Consider the following 18,651-nt stretch of genomic DNA (forward strand, 5'->3'; position numbering starts at 1 on the left):
ATATCTATCTATTTGTTATCTATCTATCTATTATCTATCATCTATCTAGCTGTTATCTATATATATATATATATCTATCTATTATCTATCATCTATCTAGCTGTTATATAGCTATTATCTATATATATATATCTATCTGTTATCTATCATCTATCTAGCTGTTATATAGCTATTATCTATATATCTATCTCTCTATCATATCTATCATATCTATCTATTATCTATCTATCTGTTATCTATCTATTATCTATCTATCTATTATCTATCATCTATCTAGCTGTTATATAGCTATTATCTATATATCTATCTATCTGTTATCTATCTATCTGTTATCTATCTATTATCTATCATCTATCTAGCTGTTATATAGCTATTATCTATATATCTATCTGTTATCTATCTATCATATCTATCTATTATCTATCTGTTATCTATCTATCTATCTATTATCTATCATCTATCTAGCTGTTATATAGCTATTATCTATCTATCTATATATCTATCTGTTATCTATCTATTATCTATCTACCTATTATCTATCATCTACAGTATCTAGCTGTTATATAGCTATTATCTATATATATCTATTATCTATCTATCTATAATATCTATCTATCTAAAATCTATCTATCTGTTATCTATCTATCTATTATCTATCATCTATCTAGCTGTTATATAGCTATTATCTATATATCTATCTGTTATCTGTCTATCTATATATCTATCTATTATCTGTCTATAATATCTATCTATCTATCTATCATCTATCTATTATCTATTATTTATCTATTATCTATCTCTCTCTGTATTTATCTATCTATGTAAATAATAAATGTCTATATTAGTTCTGTCACTTATCCGTTCATGGCTCTATGTCACTTATGGCATTGATGGGTCTGTCTATAAGGTACTTTTGTCACCAATTCCTTTGGCACAATTTTTAGCCACATTGTCGTTAACAACGGTTTTCTTTGAATTATTTCTGTAGGAAATGCCATTAAACATAAACTTTCATTTATTTATTTATTTTTGTATCTTAAGCATCTTTGTAGATGTAAGCCTGTGATAAGCATTGTACTCAGTGTCAGGCAGCAGCTGTAAAGGCCGTCAATCTCGTTTTAGCCGCAAACCGACACAAAGCTCTTTTTAATAACCTTGAGAAGAAAACGTGAAAGATGTTTTTGTATTCTAAAAAGGCAGTCTTTTGTGTGTATATACTGTACCTACTTATACATACATAGATATATTGGTGTGTGTCTTTTTTAATGTGTCAATTCATAATTTTTTGACTTTTTCATCATATTCTCTTATCTTGGATCCATATGTTTATTTCCAATCACTTTGCTGGAATTTAAAAAAAAAAATGTAATTTAAAAAACTTTTAAACAGGCGATGGATAGACGCTATTTTTTCACATTGCGTGTACTAATGTTTGTGATACCTGCTTGTTTTATTATAGGTGTGTTCCATGCTTTTTTATGCTTCGTATATTCTTTTATGTACACTTTACTTCCCACAAGAAAGCAGGAGCCATCTGGACAACTGGTCTTCAAGTTGGGACATGACGTGAAAATACCTTTGTCCTAAAACGCCGAAAATGCTGAAGGGATCCCGCCGCGGAACGATCACTATTTCTCAACAAATCTATTAATCTTATCTGATGAACTGAATGCTGAGTTTGTTACATTTTCAGGAGTCGGGAAGAGCGTTTTTATCCCATTTTTTAATTTATTTATTTTTATTTTATTTTATTATGAAATTAAATGTATTAATGATTTTAAATATTAAATTTTTATTTATCATTTATTTATTTTTATAAGTTTTTTTTTTTTTTTAAACCATAAGAAATTAGTTTTATTCCACTAGGTGCCCACTGACATAAAAAAAAAAAAGACAATCCGCACAGGTTGGTGACTCAGAAGAGTAATCCCAGTTTTATTTTTTCGTGTAGATTTATGTCTTAGTCGTTTGTGTGTTTTTTTGTGTTTTTTTTTGTGTGTGTGTGCCAATTCACATAACTAGTTGTGCAATGAAAAATATAAAATAGTAAAAAATACATACATATTTTATATATATAAATTGTTAATAAACATAATTGAATATAAATGAAAAAAATGTAGTTTTTTTCATCTGCTTATAATTTTTTATTTTTTTACATCTTTTTGGCTTAGTTTTTTATACACTAGTGTTGTGACTATTGGCACAGATACTGTAGTCTCGGAAATCTACGGTAGTCTATAAAGTGTGGGCAAAATACGTCTTTTCTTGTTTAGACGGTTGGATGGTGTCGTCTGTGACGGGTATTGGGCAACTTTTTTGTTCTTCGTGGTGATGGTTATTTCCTTGTTGTTATTTTTGCTGTTAAGTTTATCGTTATATGTAGAATTTTTTATATATTTAATGGTTTGGATGATTATTTATTATTCATATGTAGATTAAAATTTCATGATATTTTAACACTTTGACAAAAGCAACTAACTTCCATTACATTACAAGAAAGTTTTATTTTCAGAAACAGCGCCTCCTCTGACTAGGATTTGTGTCTGGTATTGCAGCTCGGACCAATTAGCTTAAAAGGGGTATGTAATGTTATCAAATAAAGACAAATCTATTACTTACCCCTTTAATCCCGACCATTCCAGCTCTGGTAGTCCCCACCTGTCCACCAGTCATGGCGTCCAATCGATCATTAATGTGACTGCTGCAGCCAATCACAGGCCTCAGCAGTCACATGGTGTACATGCACACATGACCACAAAGGCAAGTGATTGGCTGCGGTGGTCATGTGAATAATTGATGGGACGTCATTACTACAGGATCGGTTGGAATCACCGGAGAAGTGGTGTCGTTATCGGGTAAGCAATTGCAAAGACCCCTATTAAAGGGCCTAATACCACATACAACCCTTAGACAAGGGGGGCACCGTTTCTGGAAAGAACAAAAAAAACAACAACTTTTTTTTTTTAACTTTAACATACTTTTTAAATCATAAAAAAAAAAATATTGGTACAGAATTAAAATTTGAGTGGAATTCTCCGGTACGAAGGACAACTGTACACGTCTTATTTCTGATGATAAAAGTTGTCCAATTATTGCCTTCAGGAAACTCGCGTGTTTTTTTTTTCCATGTGTAGCATTTTTTTTTTCGTTTTCTGAGCTCTTGACAATTTTTTCAGCCAACTTATTTTTGAGAATTTTTCCAGATTTTTTTTTTTTTTGTCATTTTTAAATTATTATTATCATTATTATTATTATTATTATTAATAATAATAATTTAAAAACGACAAAATCTAAAAAAAAAATCTGGAAAAATTCTCAAAAATAAGTCGGCTGAAAAAAATTGTCAGAGCTCAGAAAACTCTAAAAAACAAAAAAATGCTAAACATGAGAAAAAAATCTCCATTCAGCAATGAAAAAAAACAAAAATGCTGGCAAGACGCTGATAAAGAATCCTGATAGTCTTTGGAGCTTTTGCCATTGACTTGTATTAAAGGACTATTCCCACCTCCAAGACCCTATCCCAATACGTAGTAGGTGTAATAATAATAATAATAATAATAATATTAGCAATTACATCCAATTAGAAAAGTAGTATAGTTCTCCTGATTAGCTATGTTGCTTACCCCAGAAAAGGCATTGCGGTAGCTTAGGTATCCATGGATACGACCACTAACAACTAACTGTCGCTATATGAGTGGTCGTAACCACGGCTACTGCAATGTCGTGCATGGGGTAAGCAACGTGGTGTAAAATCCATGATAAACGAGGGAATAAAGTACGTGAAAACCAATCGTCTGAATGCGCCCATACAGGTTTTAGGGTCGTAAAGATCATGGACAGCACATGGATGCCACCTGTGTGCAGTCGGTGTACTTTCCTTTTTTTATCATGCTTTATTACTAGTGGCTGTTTTTGATATTGCAGCTAAGCTGCAATACCATTCACAGCCACTAACACATACAGAGCGCTGTGACTCACAGTCTGGGCTGGAGCTCCGTGGTTCCTTCTCTCAGCTGATAGGTTGATATTTTTTACCTATCCAAAAGGGCCTGGATCCCTTTTTTTGGGGTCCACATTGCAGTAAAAGAGGCTGAACTGTCTTTCCAGCCTTACAAACTACGTTACCATCACGCAATATTCTAAATCCAGAAAATCCCTTTAAGGCTCCACTAAAGCTCCGACAGCTGTATGAAGAAATAATTAATTGTATAATTAGGCATTAATTTAAATTTAAAAAATATATCCAGAATAATATGGAAGGTTTTACATTGACTATATATTAATTTCTATTTTTTCTTTTTTTTTTTTCAAAATTTTTGACATTTTTCGTTTAGAATTCTTACTAGAAAGTTGCGAGCAGCGTGTCCGTACATTTGTTTGATCTTGCAGATAAAGAATGGAAAGTATGTAGGTTCATTAACATGGGCCGTGCGATAGATATGTCGCCTCGGAGCTACTCATAATGGAATATTCCCGCCAGCGTTCTGCGCATCTGAATGTATTAGATGCTAGGAAGGAAGCGGACGGCTCACCTGAGCGTCAGTGCTGCTCCGGATTCCTGTCTCATCTTGCCCGAAATCTACAACTTCCAAAAAGAAGTCACTCACCAAATTAAACATTGCGCCTAATGAATTCCTATTTGAGTCTCATTGCAGCAGATAAAGGGTTAAAATAAAGTTCAAATTGGTAACGACTCACCATGAAGATGACAGGTGTTCTAATAGTATGAGGGTCTGTAACAGGAGCCCAATTATTACACCCCCTCCCTAAGTGCTTGCAGACCATGGGGCCCTTGGGTGTTGGCAGTTCAAGAATTTTAAGGAGTTAAAAGAAGTTATCTTCTAACCATTGGAAAGGTGAAAACGTATAGATTGGTGGGGGAGGTCTGAAAGTTGGGACCCCACCGATCTCCAGAACAGGACACGTTTATCATTCTTATAATGAAGGACAGAGTGTATGCTCAACCACTTCTTCATTCATTCTCTAAGGTGAATTCCTGGAAGTCCTATAGAGGAGAAATGAGTCGGTGGTCGAGCATACGCACTGTCCTCCAAGGGCTCTTGTGAGAAACGGGCCGAATTATTCAAATGACACTCTGATCACAGTTTGATCCGATTCTTTCAGATGAGAAGACAGAGAAAAGAATTTCCAATTGGGCTGCACTCAGATGTCATCCGAGTGCAGTCCGATATTTTCCATCAGTGACTTGCATGGCCGAGTGCGATCCGAACTGTGATTTTTTTTTTTCCTTGCACAGTTTCTCCGAGTAAAATATTGGACATGTGCGCAGCCCCATAGAATAACAATGGTCCGAGTGTGATCTGATGCTTTATCGGATCGTTCTCTGCCTGCACCTGCTTTTTACAGTGAGAAGTGTCCTGTTCTGGTGATCAATGCCCGTTCTAGTGCATTTGGTCCCCTACCAATCTATAAATCACCACCCATCCTGTGGATAGGTGATAACTTGAGACAAATCGGGCACTTGGCTTACAACATACAGAGGGGGAGATAAGCCATCCGGCGCCTGGCAGCAGCTTACTCCCCTCACCCCATTTAGAACATGTGTACTCTTACCCAAGCTGAGCGTGCATGTGAGTCAAGTGGAATAGTCCTTGGTTGAACAAAACGTTGACCAACGACTATGTGAAGTCTTCAGCCATCTTTGCTCTTGTTCATGGGTTGTATGTGACAGTGTTGCTCAGTCAAGTGAGGCCGAAGACCCCCCAATGAGGCTGAAGACCTCATAAGGCCGTCCATCTAAGGCCCCCGAACTGTCCCCTGACAGATTATCTAAGGGGACGTCGACCAGTTGGAATTCAATTGCGCAATGCTTGTGTTCTTCCTCTAGATAAGCCGATATCAGAGGAGTCTGATAGTGGGTCTCTGATGTAGAACACAGGCACGCTCCGCTGAGCCGAGCATCCAGTGTACGGGGGGGGGGGGGGAGTCGGGAGAGGAAGGTGCCAGCCGAATAGTCATTTAGCCGACCGCTATCTAATGTGAATGAGCAGCTATAGAAGTAATACGAGACCCAACCACTTTCTGGAAAAAGAACATTTGACCTTATAAAGTCAATAGTCACTTTTTTTATTTAAACTTTAAAAAAAATTAGTTTATTTCCTACAAATTCATTGAATTTATATATATAAATATATATATACAGTATATATATATATATATATATATATATATATATATATATATATTATCCACACAAAACGACCAAATGATAGCCAAATATCCAAAACCTTTTAGCTGAATATTCCCGGATAACATTTGTAGACCTCTATAATTCAAAAGCTTAAAGTGTTTTTTCATCAAAAATGTAAAGTTCTGAAAAACAACCCGTCCGTCTGTGTTTCGTCGGTGTCGTTGACTAATGTCCAAACCTCTAACATGATTCGTCTTGTCCTAATTTAGGGGGATTGTCAGTGGTATGTCATGCGGGATGTCATCCATGTTGGTTTCCAGATAGTAACCGGTGGGGTTTCTATAGAACATCATCTCTCTCTGGTTTATTTACTTTTGTTTCTTTGGTTTTTTTGCAGTGACCCAACCGACAAAATTAAGGTTCCATGTAATAGCGCAGGATAGTGTGCAGATATCATGGAAGGCCTCCAAAGATAAAATTAAAGGCTATAAACTTCTGGTGACCCCAAAATCAGGTAAATCCGTATTTTATCCCCAACAAGCCAGCAAGAATTCTGTCTCTCACAGATCTGTTAGTTCTTCCTTAAGAATCTCTCTAACTCTGCACTCATTACCTGTATTAATTGTACCTGTTTGAACTTGTTACCTGTCAACACACTCAATTAAACTCCAACCTCTCCACCATGGCCAAGACCAAAGAGCTGTCTAATGACACCAGGGACAAAATTATAGACCTGCATAAGGCTGGGATGGGCTACAGGACAATAGGCAAAATCCTAAAAAGAAAAATGTACACGTGAACCAAAAATAGTAAAAAAGTAAAAAATTTTATTGGTGAAACAAAAAACAACACAATGACAGACAAGGTTAAAAAGTGGGAAATCACCAATTGCACCAAAACCCATCATATATCAAATAGAGGCTGTACACAATAGGTTATATACTAGAAAAAACTTTCCAAGGTAATGTATACAAAAAAAGAGAAAATCATGTAGTCATGGTACTCACAAAGGAAAGTACAAGAAATCCAAAAAGCAGATGTTCAGTAGAGTACAAACATTACCTCTTGTGGGTGATGGTGTCCATACACTCAATCACACTCCAGCCTCTCCACCGTGGTCAAGACCAAAGCACTGTCTAATTACATCAGGGACAAAATTGTAGACCTGCACAAGGCTGGGATGGGCTACAGGAAAATAGACAAACAGCTTGGTGAGAAGGCAACAACTGTTGGCACAATTATTAGAAAAAGGAAGAAACACAAGATGACTGTCAATCTTCTTCAATCTAGAGCTCTATGCCGAATCTTGCCTTGTGGGGTAGGAATGATTCTGAGAAAGGTCAGGAATCAGCCCAGAACCACATGGGAGGATCTGGTCAATGACCTGAAGAGAGCTGTGACCACAGTCTAAAACATTACCATTAGTAACACACCACGCCATCATGGATTAAAATACTGCAGGGCACGCAAGGTCCCCCTTCTCATGCCAGCACATGTCCAGGCCCGTTTGAAGTTTGCCAGTGACCATCTGGATCATCCAGAGGAGGCATGAAGGAACATCATGTGGTCAGATGAGATCAGAATAAAACTTTTTGGTAACAATTCGACTTGCAGTGTTTGGAGGAAGAAGAAGGATGAGTACAACCACTAGAACACCATCCCAATCATGAGGCATGGTGGGGGAAACATCACACTTTGGGAATGCTTTTCTGCAAATGGGACAGGATGACTGCACCGCATTGAAAGGAGGATGGATGTATTGCAAACTTTTGGCCAACAACCTTCTTCCCTCAGTGAGAGCATTGTAGATGGGTCGTAGCTGGGTCTTCCAGAATAACAATGACCCAAAACACACAACCAGGGTAACTAAGGAGTGGCTTTGTAAGAAGCATTTCAAGGTTCTGGAGTGGCCTAGCCAGTTTCCAGAAATGAACCCAATAGAAAATGTTTATAAGGAGCTGAAACACATTGCTGCCCAGCAACAGCCCTGAAACCTGAAAGATCTGGAGAAGATCTGTATAGAGGAGGGGGCCAAAATCCCTGCTGCAGTGTGTGCAAACCTGGTCAAGAACTACAGGAAACATCTGACCTCTGTAATTGCAAACAAAGGTTTCTGTACCAAATATTAAGTTCTAGAGTTAAGCAGCAGGTGGTCGTGAAGAAGGAGTCAGTAGACTCTGAAACTCGTTGACGATAAGCCCCACAGTTCAATTTATCTATATATGTGACTTTATTATCTATCTATCTATCATCTATCTATCTATTATCTATCTGTTATCTATCATATATCTATTATCTATCTATTATCTGTCTATCATTTATCTATTATCTATATATCTATTTATCTATCTATCTATTATCTATCTATCTACCTATGTCTGTCTAAATATTTCTTTTTTTTTATTCAATAGTTTTTTATTAAGGTTTTCTGAGTATAACAGGTATAAAAAGGGGGGGATAAATGAACAGGTTCATCATAAGTACAATATAGTGTACAGTGTTGATACATTGAAGAATAATATAACAAAAAATACACTGAAGTAATGAACCAGGGAACGAGAGAGGATAAACTGAAAATGTTGAAACTTTCCTCTCGGCTGGGGAAGGGGGAAGAACAGGAAAATCAAAACAGTAAGTTAGCAAAGGGGAAAAAAAAAGAAAAAAAATATGTATATATATGAAAGGGTATACTCTCCAAGTGTAAAACTCTATAGGAATCAACCAAGTAAGTTGACTAGTTCAAAATTCCACAGACTATCAGATCGTTTCCCTCAATGGTGGAAGGTGTACTTGCTATACATAGATTTGTTAAGTACAGAATAATTTTTTTACGTCAGGCCACGCGCTCCATCTTTGTTGAGTTTTATCCTTTTTAGTAATGTCCCATGATAGAATTAGTTCATGTGAATAGAATGAGTCCATTCTCCGCCAAATGTCATCCAGTGATGGGACCAATTGGAGGCGAGGGCTTGTCTTGCGGCAGTTAGTACAAAAGAACAGATCCATCTATTAGCATAAGGAAGATCAGTGATGCCTATGTTTAATAAAGCTAATGCGGGGCTCATTGGAACTGCGCATCCAGTACAAGCTGATAGCATCTGAAATATATCATCCCAAAAGGGTTTTAATTTACAACAAGACCACCAAGAGTGTAAAAGCGTGCCTATTTCGCCACAGTTTTTCCATCAAAGAGGGGAAGATCCTTGAAAGAAATGGGCTATACGATTAGGGGGAAGGTACCAGCGAAGTTGACTTTTTTTTGCAATTTCCATATGGTTAATACACGTGAGCTTTTAAGGGGCCAGGATATGGCTAATTGCCATTGTTCTTGGGTAAAGGAAGTGCCTAGGTCATTTTCCCATTTGACCATGTATTGAAGCTTATAATTTGTGGGAGAGTTAAGATAATTGTAGGCGACTGAGACGCCTCTAGAAAATCCTTTTTTCCCCAGGATAAAATGTTGGATTGAAGACGGAGCTACTTGGGAAAAAATTGGATGAGAGGATAGGAAACTTTTCAATTGGACATAGGAGAAATAAAAATTACCTGGGAGTCGGTATGATGATCTTAGGTCCTCAAATGTTTTGAGGAAGACTCCTGAAAGTATGGCTTGCAAATTAGGCACACCATAATCATCCCAGCGATGGAATTGGGAAAATGGGACCACCAAATCAAAGCTCTTAACTGAGACATATTTGAACGGGATGTGTATCAGCTTTCTAGAGTTCAACTCTTTCCACATTTTGAGGGCGTGTTCCATCACAGGAGCAAGACTGTGATCCCGGGTGTAAGAACTCCACCTCCATCATTAGTCTAGTAGAGTGGAGTTTGGTGTTGGATTTTTCCATTTGCACCCAAGAGTGTTTGAATGTAGTATCCCACCACTCTTTAAGGGCGTCAATCATGCATGACTTATACTAAAGATGGATATTCGGCAGTCCCAAGCCTCCCTCTCCCGTCTTATAAAATAGCAAAGAGCTCTGAAATCTAGACTTTTTACCACCCCAAATGAAGCGGAGTAGCAGGGACTGAATCTCATCCAGCAATTTTCTAGGTATGGGTAGTGGGATACATCTTAAAATATATAAAATTTTTGGCAAAAATATCATCTTACAAGTCTGTATGCGTGCCATCCATGAGATTTCTAGGGCACTTATTCTATTTAATTCAGGCTTAATGGAATGTATTAATTCCGCAATGTTTTTGGACACTAATTCATTGGAAGGGGAAACCAGGTGAATTCCCAGGTAGGTAATAGAGTTTTTAGCCCAAGTAAACGGCAAGGAGTTTTTTAATCTAGTAATCAATCCGGGAGGACAACCAATCGGAAGGGCCATCGACTTTGAGGAGTTCAGTTTGTAAAATGATACTTTAGAAAATTGAGAGAGTATAGATAAAAGAGCTTGAAGAGAGTTTTTGGGATTTGTCACAATGTCTAAATATTTCTATCTATTTATTAATTCCAATTAAGAATTAAAAAAACTAAATTGAAAGATGGCAGCACTTATATAAGGACCGTAGTCCGGCGTTGTTCTTGAGCAGACTTATCTGGGGAGAGAACATTCCTCGGTCTGGATGATCCAACATCAATTAATTATGCCAATGAGATTAAGGAATTTACCAAATGATCCAAAGGTCCCATATTGGTCTGAAGATCTAGAAGATCTGGACATTTCTACACTCCCCATATTCTTTATCTGCTTCTGTTATTAGATGGATCTGTGTCTGTGAAAACATGTTTAGTGTCTGAGACACAATAGTAGATTGTTCCCAAATAGTCTTGTCTCATTTCATAGGCAGCTGACATATGATGGGAACAATACACCAGTTTATTCCTGTCCTATCACAATATTCACTGTCCTCGTTCACGCCGAACACAAAGCATCCGAGGAGACGTCAGAGCTTCTATACTGCGATCTCAAAGCAAAACAGAATGTGGAGTTCTGATAGAGCACAATGTCAGTCTGTGGGCAGAAAGGAAACTATTATGTAGATGTCCGTAACGATTTCCTATTTTAAAGACCATTACACATTCTATCATCAGACAAAAGAAAAATGATTGTTACAGAAGTAGGACCGTAAATGGAGATGACCAAGTGCAAGCAAAAAACTCAAAAACTACAGTAAATAGTTGGGTGGTTGACTAGAAAAAAATAATTTCCTCTGCTTGTCCTTCAGCATAAATCCCTTACCTAGATGGCCACTGCTCCTGTGTACAAGAATATAACTACTATAATACTGCCCCCTATATACAAGAATATAACTACTATAATACTGCCTCTATGTACAAGAATATAACTACTATAATACTGCCCCTATGTACAAGAATATAACTACTATAATACTGCTCCTATATACAAGAATATAACTACTATAATACTGCCCCTATGTACAAGAATATAACTACTATAATACTGCCCCTATGTACAAGAATATAACTACTATAATACTGCTCCTATGTACAAGAATATAACTACTATAATACTGCTCCTATGTACAAGAATATAACTACTATAATACTGCCCCTATATACAAGAATATAACTACTATAATACTGTCCCCTATGTACATGAATATAATTACTATAATACTGCTTCTATGTACAAGAATATAACTACTATAATACTGCCCCCTATGTACAAGAATATAACTACTATAATACCGCTCCTATGTACAAGAATATAACTACTATAATACTGCTCCTATATACAAGAATATAACTACTATAACACTGCTCCTATGTACAAGATTATAACTACTATAATACTGCTTCTATGTACAAGAATATAACTACTATAATACTGCTCCTATGTACAAGATTATAGCTACTATAATACTGCTTCTATGTACAAGAATATAAATTCTATAATACTGCTTCTATGTACAAGAATATAACTACTATAATACTGCCCCCTATGTACAAGAATATAACTACTATAATACCGCTCCTATGTACAAGAATATAACTACTATAATACTGCTCCTATATACAAGAATATAACTACTATAACACTGCTCCTATGTACAAGAATATAACTACTATAATACTGCTCCTATATACTATATACAAGAATATAACTACTATAATACTGCTTCTATGTACAAGAATATAACTACTATAATACTGCCCCTATTTACAAGAATATAACTACTATAATACTGCCCCTATGTACAAGAATATAACTACTATAATACTGCTCCTATGTACAAGAATATAACTACTATAATACTGCTCCTATATACAAGAATATAACTACTATAATACTGCTCCTATGTACAAGAATATAACTACTATAATACTGCCCCTATGTACAAGAATATAACTACTATAATACTGCCCCTATGTACAAGAATATAACTACTATAATACTGCCCCTATGTACAAGAATATAACTACTATAATCCTTCTCCTATGTACAAGAATATAACTACTATAATACTGCTCCTATATACAAGAATATAACTACTATAATACTGCTCCTATGTACAAGAATATAACTACTATAATACTGCCCCTATATACAAGAATATAACTACTATAATACTGCCCCTATGTACAAGAATATAACTACTATAATACTGCCCCTATGTACAAGAATATAACTACTATAATACTGCCCCATGTACAAGAAAATAACTACTATAATACTGCTCCTATATACAAGAATATAACTACTATAATACTGCTCCTATGTACAAGAATATAACTACTATAATACTGCCCCCTATGTACAAGAATATAACTAATATAATACTGCCCCCTATGTACAAGAATATAACTACTATAATACTGCCCCCTATGTACAAGAATATAACTACTATAATACTGCTCCTATGTACAAGAATATAACTGCTATAATACTGCCCCTATGTACAAGAATATAACTACTATAATACTGCCCCTATATACAAGAATATAACTACTATAATACTGCCCCTATGTACAAGAATATAACTACTATAATACTGCTCCTATATACAAGAATATAACTACTATAACACTGCTCCTATGTACAAGAATATAACTACTATAATACTGCTCCTATATACAAGAATATAACTACTATAATACTGCTTCTATGTACAAGAATATAACTACTATAATACTGCTCCTATATACAAGAATATAACTACTATAATACTGCTCCTATGTACAAGAATATAACTACTATAATACTGCCCCCTATGTACAGGAATATAACTAATATAATACTGCCCCCTATGTACAAGAATATAACTACTATAATACTGCCCCCTATGTACAAGAATATAACTACTATAATACCGCTCCTATGTACAAGAATATAACTACTATAATACTGCCCCTATGTACAAGAATATAACTACTATAATACCGCCCCTATATACAAGAATATAACTACTATAATACTGCTCCTATGTACAAGAATATAACTACTATAATACTGCCCCTATGTACAAGAATATAACTACTATAATACCGCCCCTATATACAAGAATATAACTACTATAATACTGCTCCTATGTACAAGAATATAACTACTATAATACTGCCCCTATGTACAAGAATATAACTACTATAATACCGCCCCTATATACAAGAATATAACTACTATAATACTGCTCCTATGTACAAGAATATAACTACTATAATACTGCCCCTATGTACAAGAATATAACTACTATAATACTGCCCCTATATACAAGAATATAACTACTATAATACTGTCCCCTATGTACAAGAATATAACTACTATAATACTGCCCCTATGTACAAGAATATAACTACTATAATACTGCCCCTATGTACAAGAATATAACTACTATAATACCGCCCCTATATACAAGAATATAACTACTATAATACTGCTCCTATGTACAAGAATATAACTACTATAATACTGCCCCTATGTACAAGAATATAACTACTATAATACTGCCCCTATATACAAGAATATAACTACTATAATACTGTCCCCTATGTACAAGAATATAACTACTATAATACTGCCCCTATGTACAAGAATATAACTACTATAATACTGCTCCTATATACAAGAATATAACTACTATAATACTGCTTCTATGTACAAGAATATAACTACTATAATACTGCTCCTATGTACAAGATTATAGCTACTATAATACTGCTTCTATGTACAAGAATATAACTACTATAATACTGCTTCTATGTACAAGAATATAACTACTATAATACTGCCCCCTATGTACAAGAATATAACTACTATAATACCGCTCCTATGTACAAGAATATAACTACTATAATACTGCCCCTATGTACAAGAATATAACTACTATAATACTGCCCCTATATACAAGAATATAACTACTATAATACTGCTCCTATGTACAAGATTATAACTACTATAATATTGTCCCTATATACAAGAATATAACTACTATAATACTGCCCCTATGTACATGAATATAACTACTATAATACTGCTTCCTATATACAAGAATATAACTACTATAATACTGCTCCTATGTACAAGAATATAACTACTATAATACTGCTCCTATATACAAGATTATAACTACTATAATACTGTCCCTATATACAAGAATATAACTACTATAATACTGCTCCTATGTACAAGAATATAACTACTATAATACTGCTTCTATGTACAAGAATATAACTACTATAATCCTTCTCCTATGTACAAGAATATAACTACTATAATACTGCCCCTATGTACAAGAATATAACTACTATGATACTGCTCCTGTGTACAAGAATATAACTACTGTAATACTGCCCCTATGTACAAGAATATAACTACTATAATACTGCCCCTATATACAAGAATATAACTACTATAATACTGCCCCTATGTACAAGAATATAACTACTATAATACTGCTCCTATGTACAAGAATATAACTGCTATAATACTGCCCCTATGTACAAGAATATAACTACTATAACACTGCTCCTATATACAAGAATATAACTACTATAATACTGCTCCTATGTACAAGAATATAACTACTATAATAGTGCCCCTATGTACAAGAATATAACTACTATAATACCGCCCCTATATACAAGAATATAACTACTATAATACTGTCCCCTATGTACAAGAATATAACTACTATAATACTGCCCCTATGTACAAGAATATAACTACTATAATACTGCTCCTATATACAAGAATATAACTACTATAATACTGCTTCTATGTACAAGAATATAACTACTATAATACTGCTCCTATGTACAAGATTATAAGTACTATAATACTGCTTCTATGTACAAGAATATAACTACTATAATACTGCTCCTATGTGCAAGATTATAACTACTATAATACTGCTTCTATGTACAAGAATATAACTACTATAATACTGCTCCTATGTACAAGATTATAACTACTATAATACTGCTTCTATGTCCAAGATTATAACTACTATAATACTGCTTCTATGTACAAGAATATAACTACTATAATACTGCTCCTATGTACAAGATTGTAACTACTATAATACTGCTCCTATGTACAAGATTATAACTACTATAATACTGCTTCTATGTACAAGAATATAACTACTATAATACTGCTCCTATGTACAAGATTATAACTACTATAATACTGCTTCTATGTACAAGAATATAACTACTATAATACTGCTCCTATGTACAAGAATATAACTACTATAATACTGCTCCTATGTACAAGAATATAACTACTATAATACTGCTTCTATGTACAAGAATATAACTACTATAATGCTGCTTCTATGTACAAGAATATAACTACTATAATGCTGCTTCTAGGTACAAGAATATAACTACTATAATACTGCCACTACAAGAATATAACTACTATAATACTGCCCCTATGTACAAGAATATAACTACTATAATACTGCTCCTATGTCCAAGAATATAACTACTATAATACTGCCACTATGTACAAGAATATAACTACTATAATACTGCTCCTATGTACAAGAATATAACTACTATAATACTGCTCCTGTGTACAAGAATATAACTACTATAATACTGCCTCTAATAATAATAATAATAATAATCTTTATTTATATAGCGCCAACATATTCCGCAGCGCTTTACAGTTTAACAGTTTCAAAACACAAGTCATAAGTAACAACGCTAACAATACAATAATTAAAGCAAAATAAGACGAAATAAGACGACCCTGCTCGTGAGAGCGTACAATCTACAATGAGGTGAGGGAGATACAGAGTACAGGTGTGTATTTACAATGGTGTATTTACAATGAAGGTCCAGCCATCTTGCAGGAGTGAAGGATGGATGGAGATAGTGAATGGGCTACGCACGCACACTTACACAGAGAATGACTTTGATTAGTGAATGTGATAGGCCGCTCTGAACAGGTGTGTTTTGAGGGAGCGCCTAAAACTATGCAAATTGTGGATAGTCCTGATTTCTTGGGGTAGAGCATTCCAGAGGATAGGAGCAGCACGGGAGAAGTCTTGGAGTCGGGAGTGGGAGGTACGGATTAGTGCAGAGGTTAGTCGAAAGTCGTTTGCAGAGCGCAGCGATCGGCTAGGCCGATAGACAGAAATGAGAGAAGAGATGTAAGGGGGTGCCGCACTGTGGAGAGCTTTGTGGGTGAGAACCAGTACTTTGAATTGGATCCTATAATGAATGGGCAGCCAATGTAAGGACTGGCGAAGAGCGGACGCGTCCGAGTACCGATTACCCAGATGGACGATCCTGGCTGCTGCATTGAGTATGGACTGGGGGATAGTCGAGTGACGGGGAGGCCAATTAATAGAGCGTTGCAGTAATCCAGGCGAGAGTGGATCAATGCAACAGTGAGGGTTTTTGTTGTTTCCATAGTGAGAAAAGGGCGGATTCTAGAGATGTTCTTTAGGTGTAAGCGGCAAGAGCGGGCAAGGGATTGTATATGGGATGTAAAGGAGAGATTGGTGTCAAACATAACACCCAGACAGCGCACCTGCTGCCGGGGTGTTATTGTGGTACCACCCACGGAGAAGGAAATGTCAGATTTAGGGAGGTTAGTAGACGGCGGGAGCAGAAGAAGTTCAGTTTTGGAGAGGTTGAGTTTCAGATAGAGAGCGGACATGATATTGGAGACTGCGGACAGATAGTCACTGGCGTTCTGTAGTACAGCGGGGGTAAGGTCGGGGGAAGACGTGTATAGTTGTGTGTCATCAGCATAAAGATGGTACTGAAAGACAAATCTGCTGATGGTCTGTCCAATTGGGGCCGTGTAGAGAGAGAAAAGAAGGGGGCCAAGGACTGAGCCCTGAGGTACCCCGACAGCAAGAGGAAGAGGAGATGACGTGGAGCCAGAGAACAAAACACTGAAGGAGCGGTCAGAGAGATAGGAAGAGAACCAGGAGAGTGCAGTGTCCTTAATGCCTAGTGACTGGAGCCTAGAGAGTAGGAGATGGTGGTCAACAGTATCGAAAGCTGCAGATAGGTCAAGAAGAATGAGCAGAGAGTGGTCACCGTTACGTTTTGCTGTCAGAAGGTCATTGGTCACTTTGATGAGTGCAGTTTCAGTCTAATGTAGGGGGCGGAAGCCGGACTGTGAAGGGTCTAGAAGGGAGTGAATGGAGAGGTAACGGGTAAGGCGGGAGTAAACTAGGCGTTCCAAAAGTTTAGAGATGAAGGGGAGATTGGAGACTGGTCTGTAGTTGTTTGTGCAGGATGGGTCGAGAGCAGGTTTCTTTAGTAGTGGAGTAACGATGGCGTGTTTGAAGGAGGATGGGAAAATGCCCGAGGAGAGGGAGAGATTAAAGATTGTAGTTAGGTGGGTTGTGACGACTGGAGAGAGAGACTGGAGGAGATGTGAGGGAATGGGGTCGGTAGTGCATGTAGTCGGACGAGAAGAAGAGAGGAGTCTGGAGACTTCTTCTTCTGTTATGGGATCAAATGTGGAGAGTGAGCCAGGGGAGATGTAGGAAGGGATGGGAGTCACAGCACTTGGTGGTTGGGAGCAGATTTCTTGACGGATATTATCTATTTTTTCTGTAAAGTGGGAGGCCAGGTCATCAGCACAAATGTCTGTGATAGGGGCTTGTGCTTTTGGCCTGAGGAGGGAGTGAAAAGTGTCAAAAAGTTTCTTGGGGTTGTTGGCTAGTGAGGAGATCAGGGTGGTGAAGTAGGTCTGTTTGGCAAGGTGAAGGGCAGCGTTATAGGTTCTTAACATAAATTTGAAGTGGATGAAGTCTTCTGGTGTGCGGGTTTTTCTCCATAGGCGTTCAGCACTCCTGGAGCATCGCTGGAGAAGTTGAGTTTGCGATGTGAGCCAGGGCTCTTTTACTCTGTGTTTGGAGGTTCTGAGGGTGAGGGGAGCTACTTGGTCAAGGGTGCTTCTAAGAGTGTCATTGTAGTGATGAACAGCCAGATTAGTACAGGAAAGAGAGGAGATTGGGGACAGAGATGAGTGTAGGGAATCTGAAAGTGTCTGAGGGTTAATAGCTTGTAGATTTCTGACTGTGTGGTAGGTAGGAATGAGCTGGCGTGGGCGAGG

General features: G+C 36.5%; 1 protein-coding gene across 4 annotated transcripts in view; it reads left to right on the top strand.

Moving 5' to 3' along the window:
• Positions 1–18,651, top strand: part of COL14A1 (collagen type XIV alpha 1 chain) — a 166,334-nt gene that overhangs the window by 33,928 nt on the left and 113,755 nt on the right. For all 4 annotated transcript variants that reach the window (XM_073590265.1, XM_073590268.1, XM_073590266.1 and 1 more), the window contains exon 3: positions 6,549–6,665. In XM_073590265.1, coding sequence (XP_073446366.1) covers positions 6,549–6,665 — 117 coding nt within the window. The remainder of the gene's footprint in view (positions 1–6,548; positions 6,666–18,651) is intronic.

This window comes from Dendrobates tinctorius, unplaced genomic scaffold (assembly GCF_039654945.1).
Source record: "Dendrobates tinctorius isolate UK_male_01 unplaced genomic scaffold, ASM3965494v1 ptg000116l, whole genome shotgun sequence".
Classification (NCBI taxonomy): domain Eukaryota; kingdom Metazoa; phylum Chordata; class Amphibia; order Anura; family Dendrobatidae; genus Dendrobates; species Dendrobates tinctorius.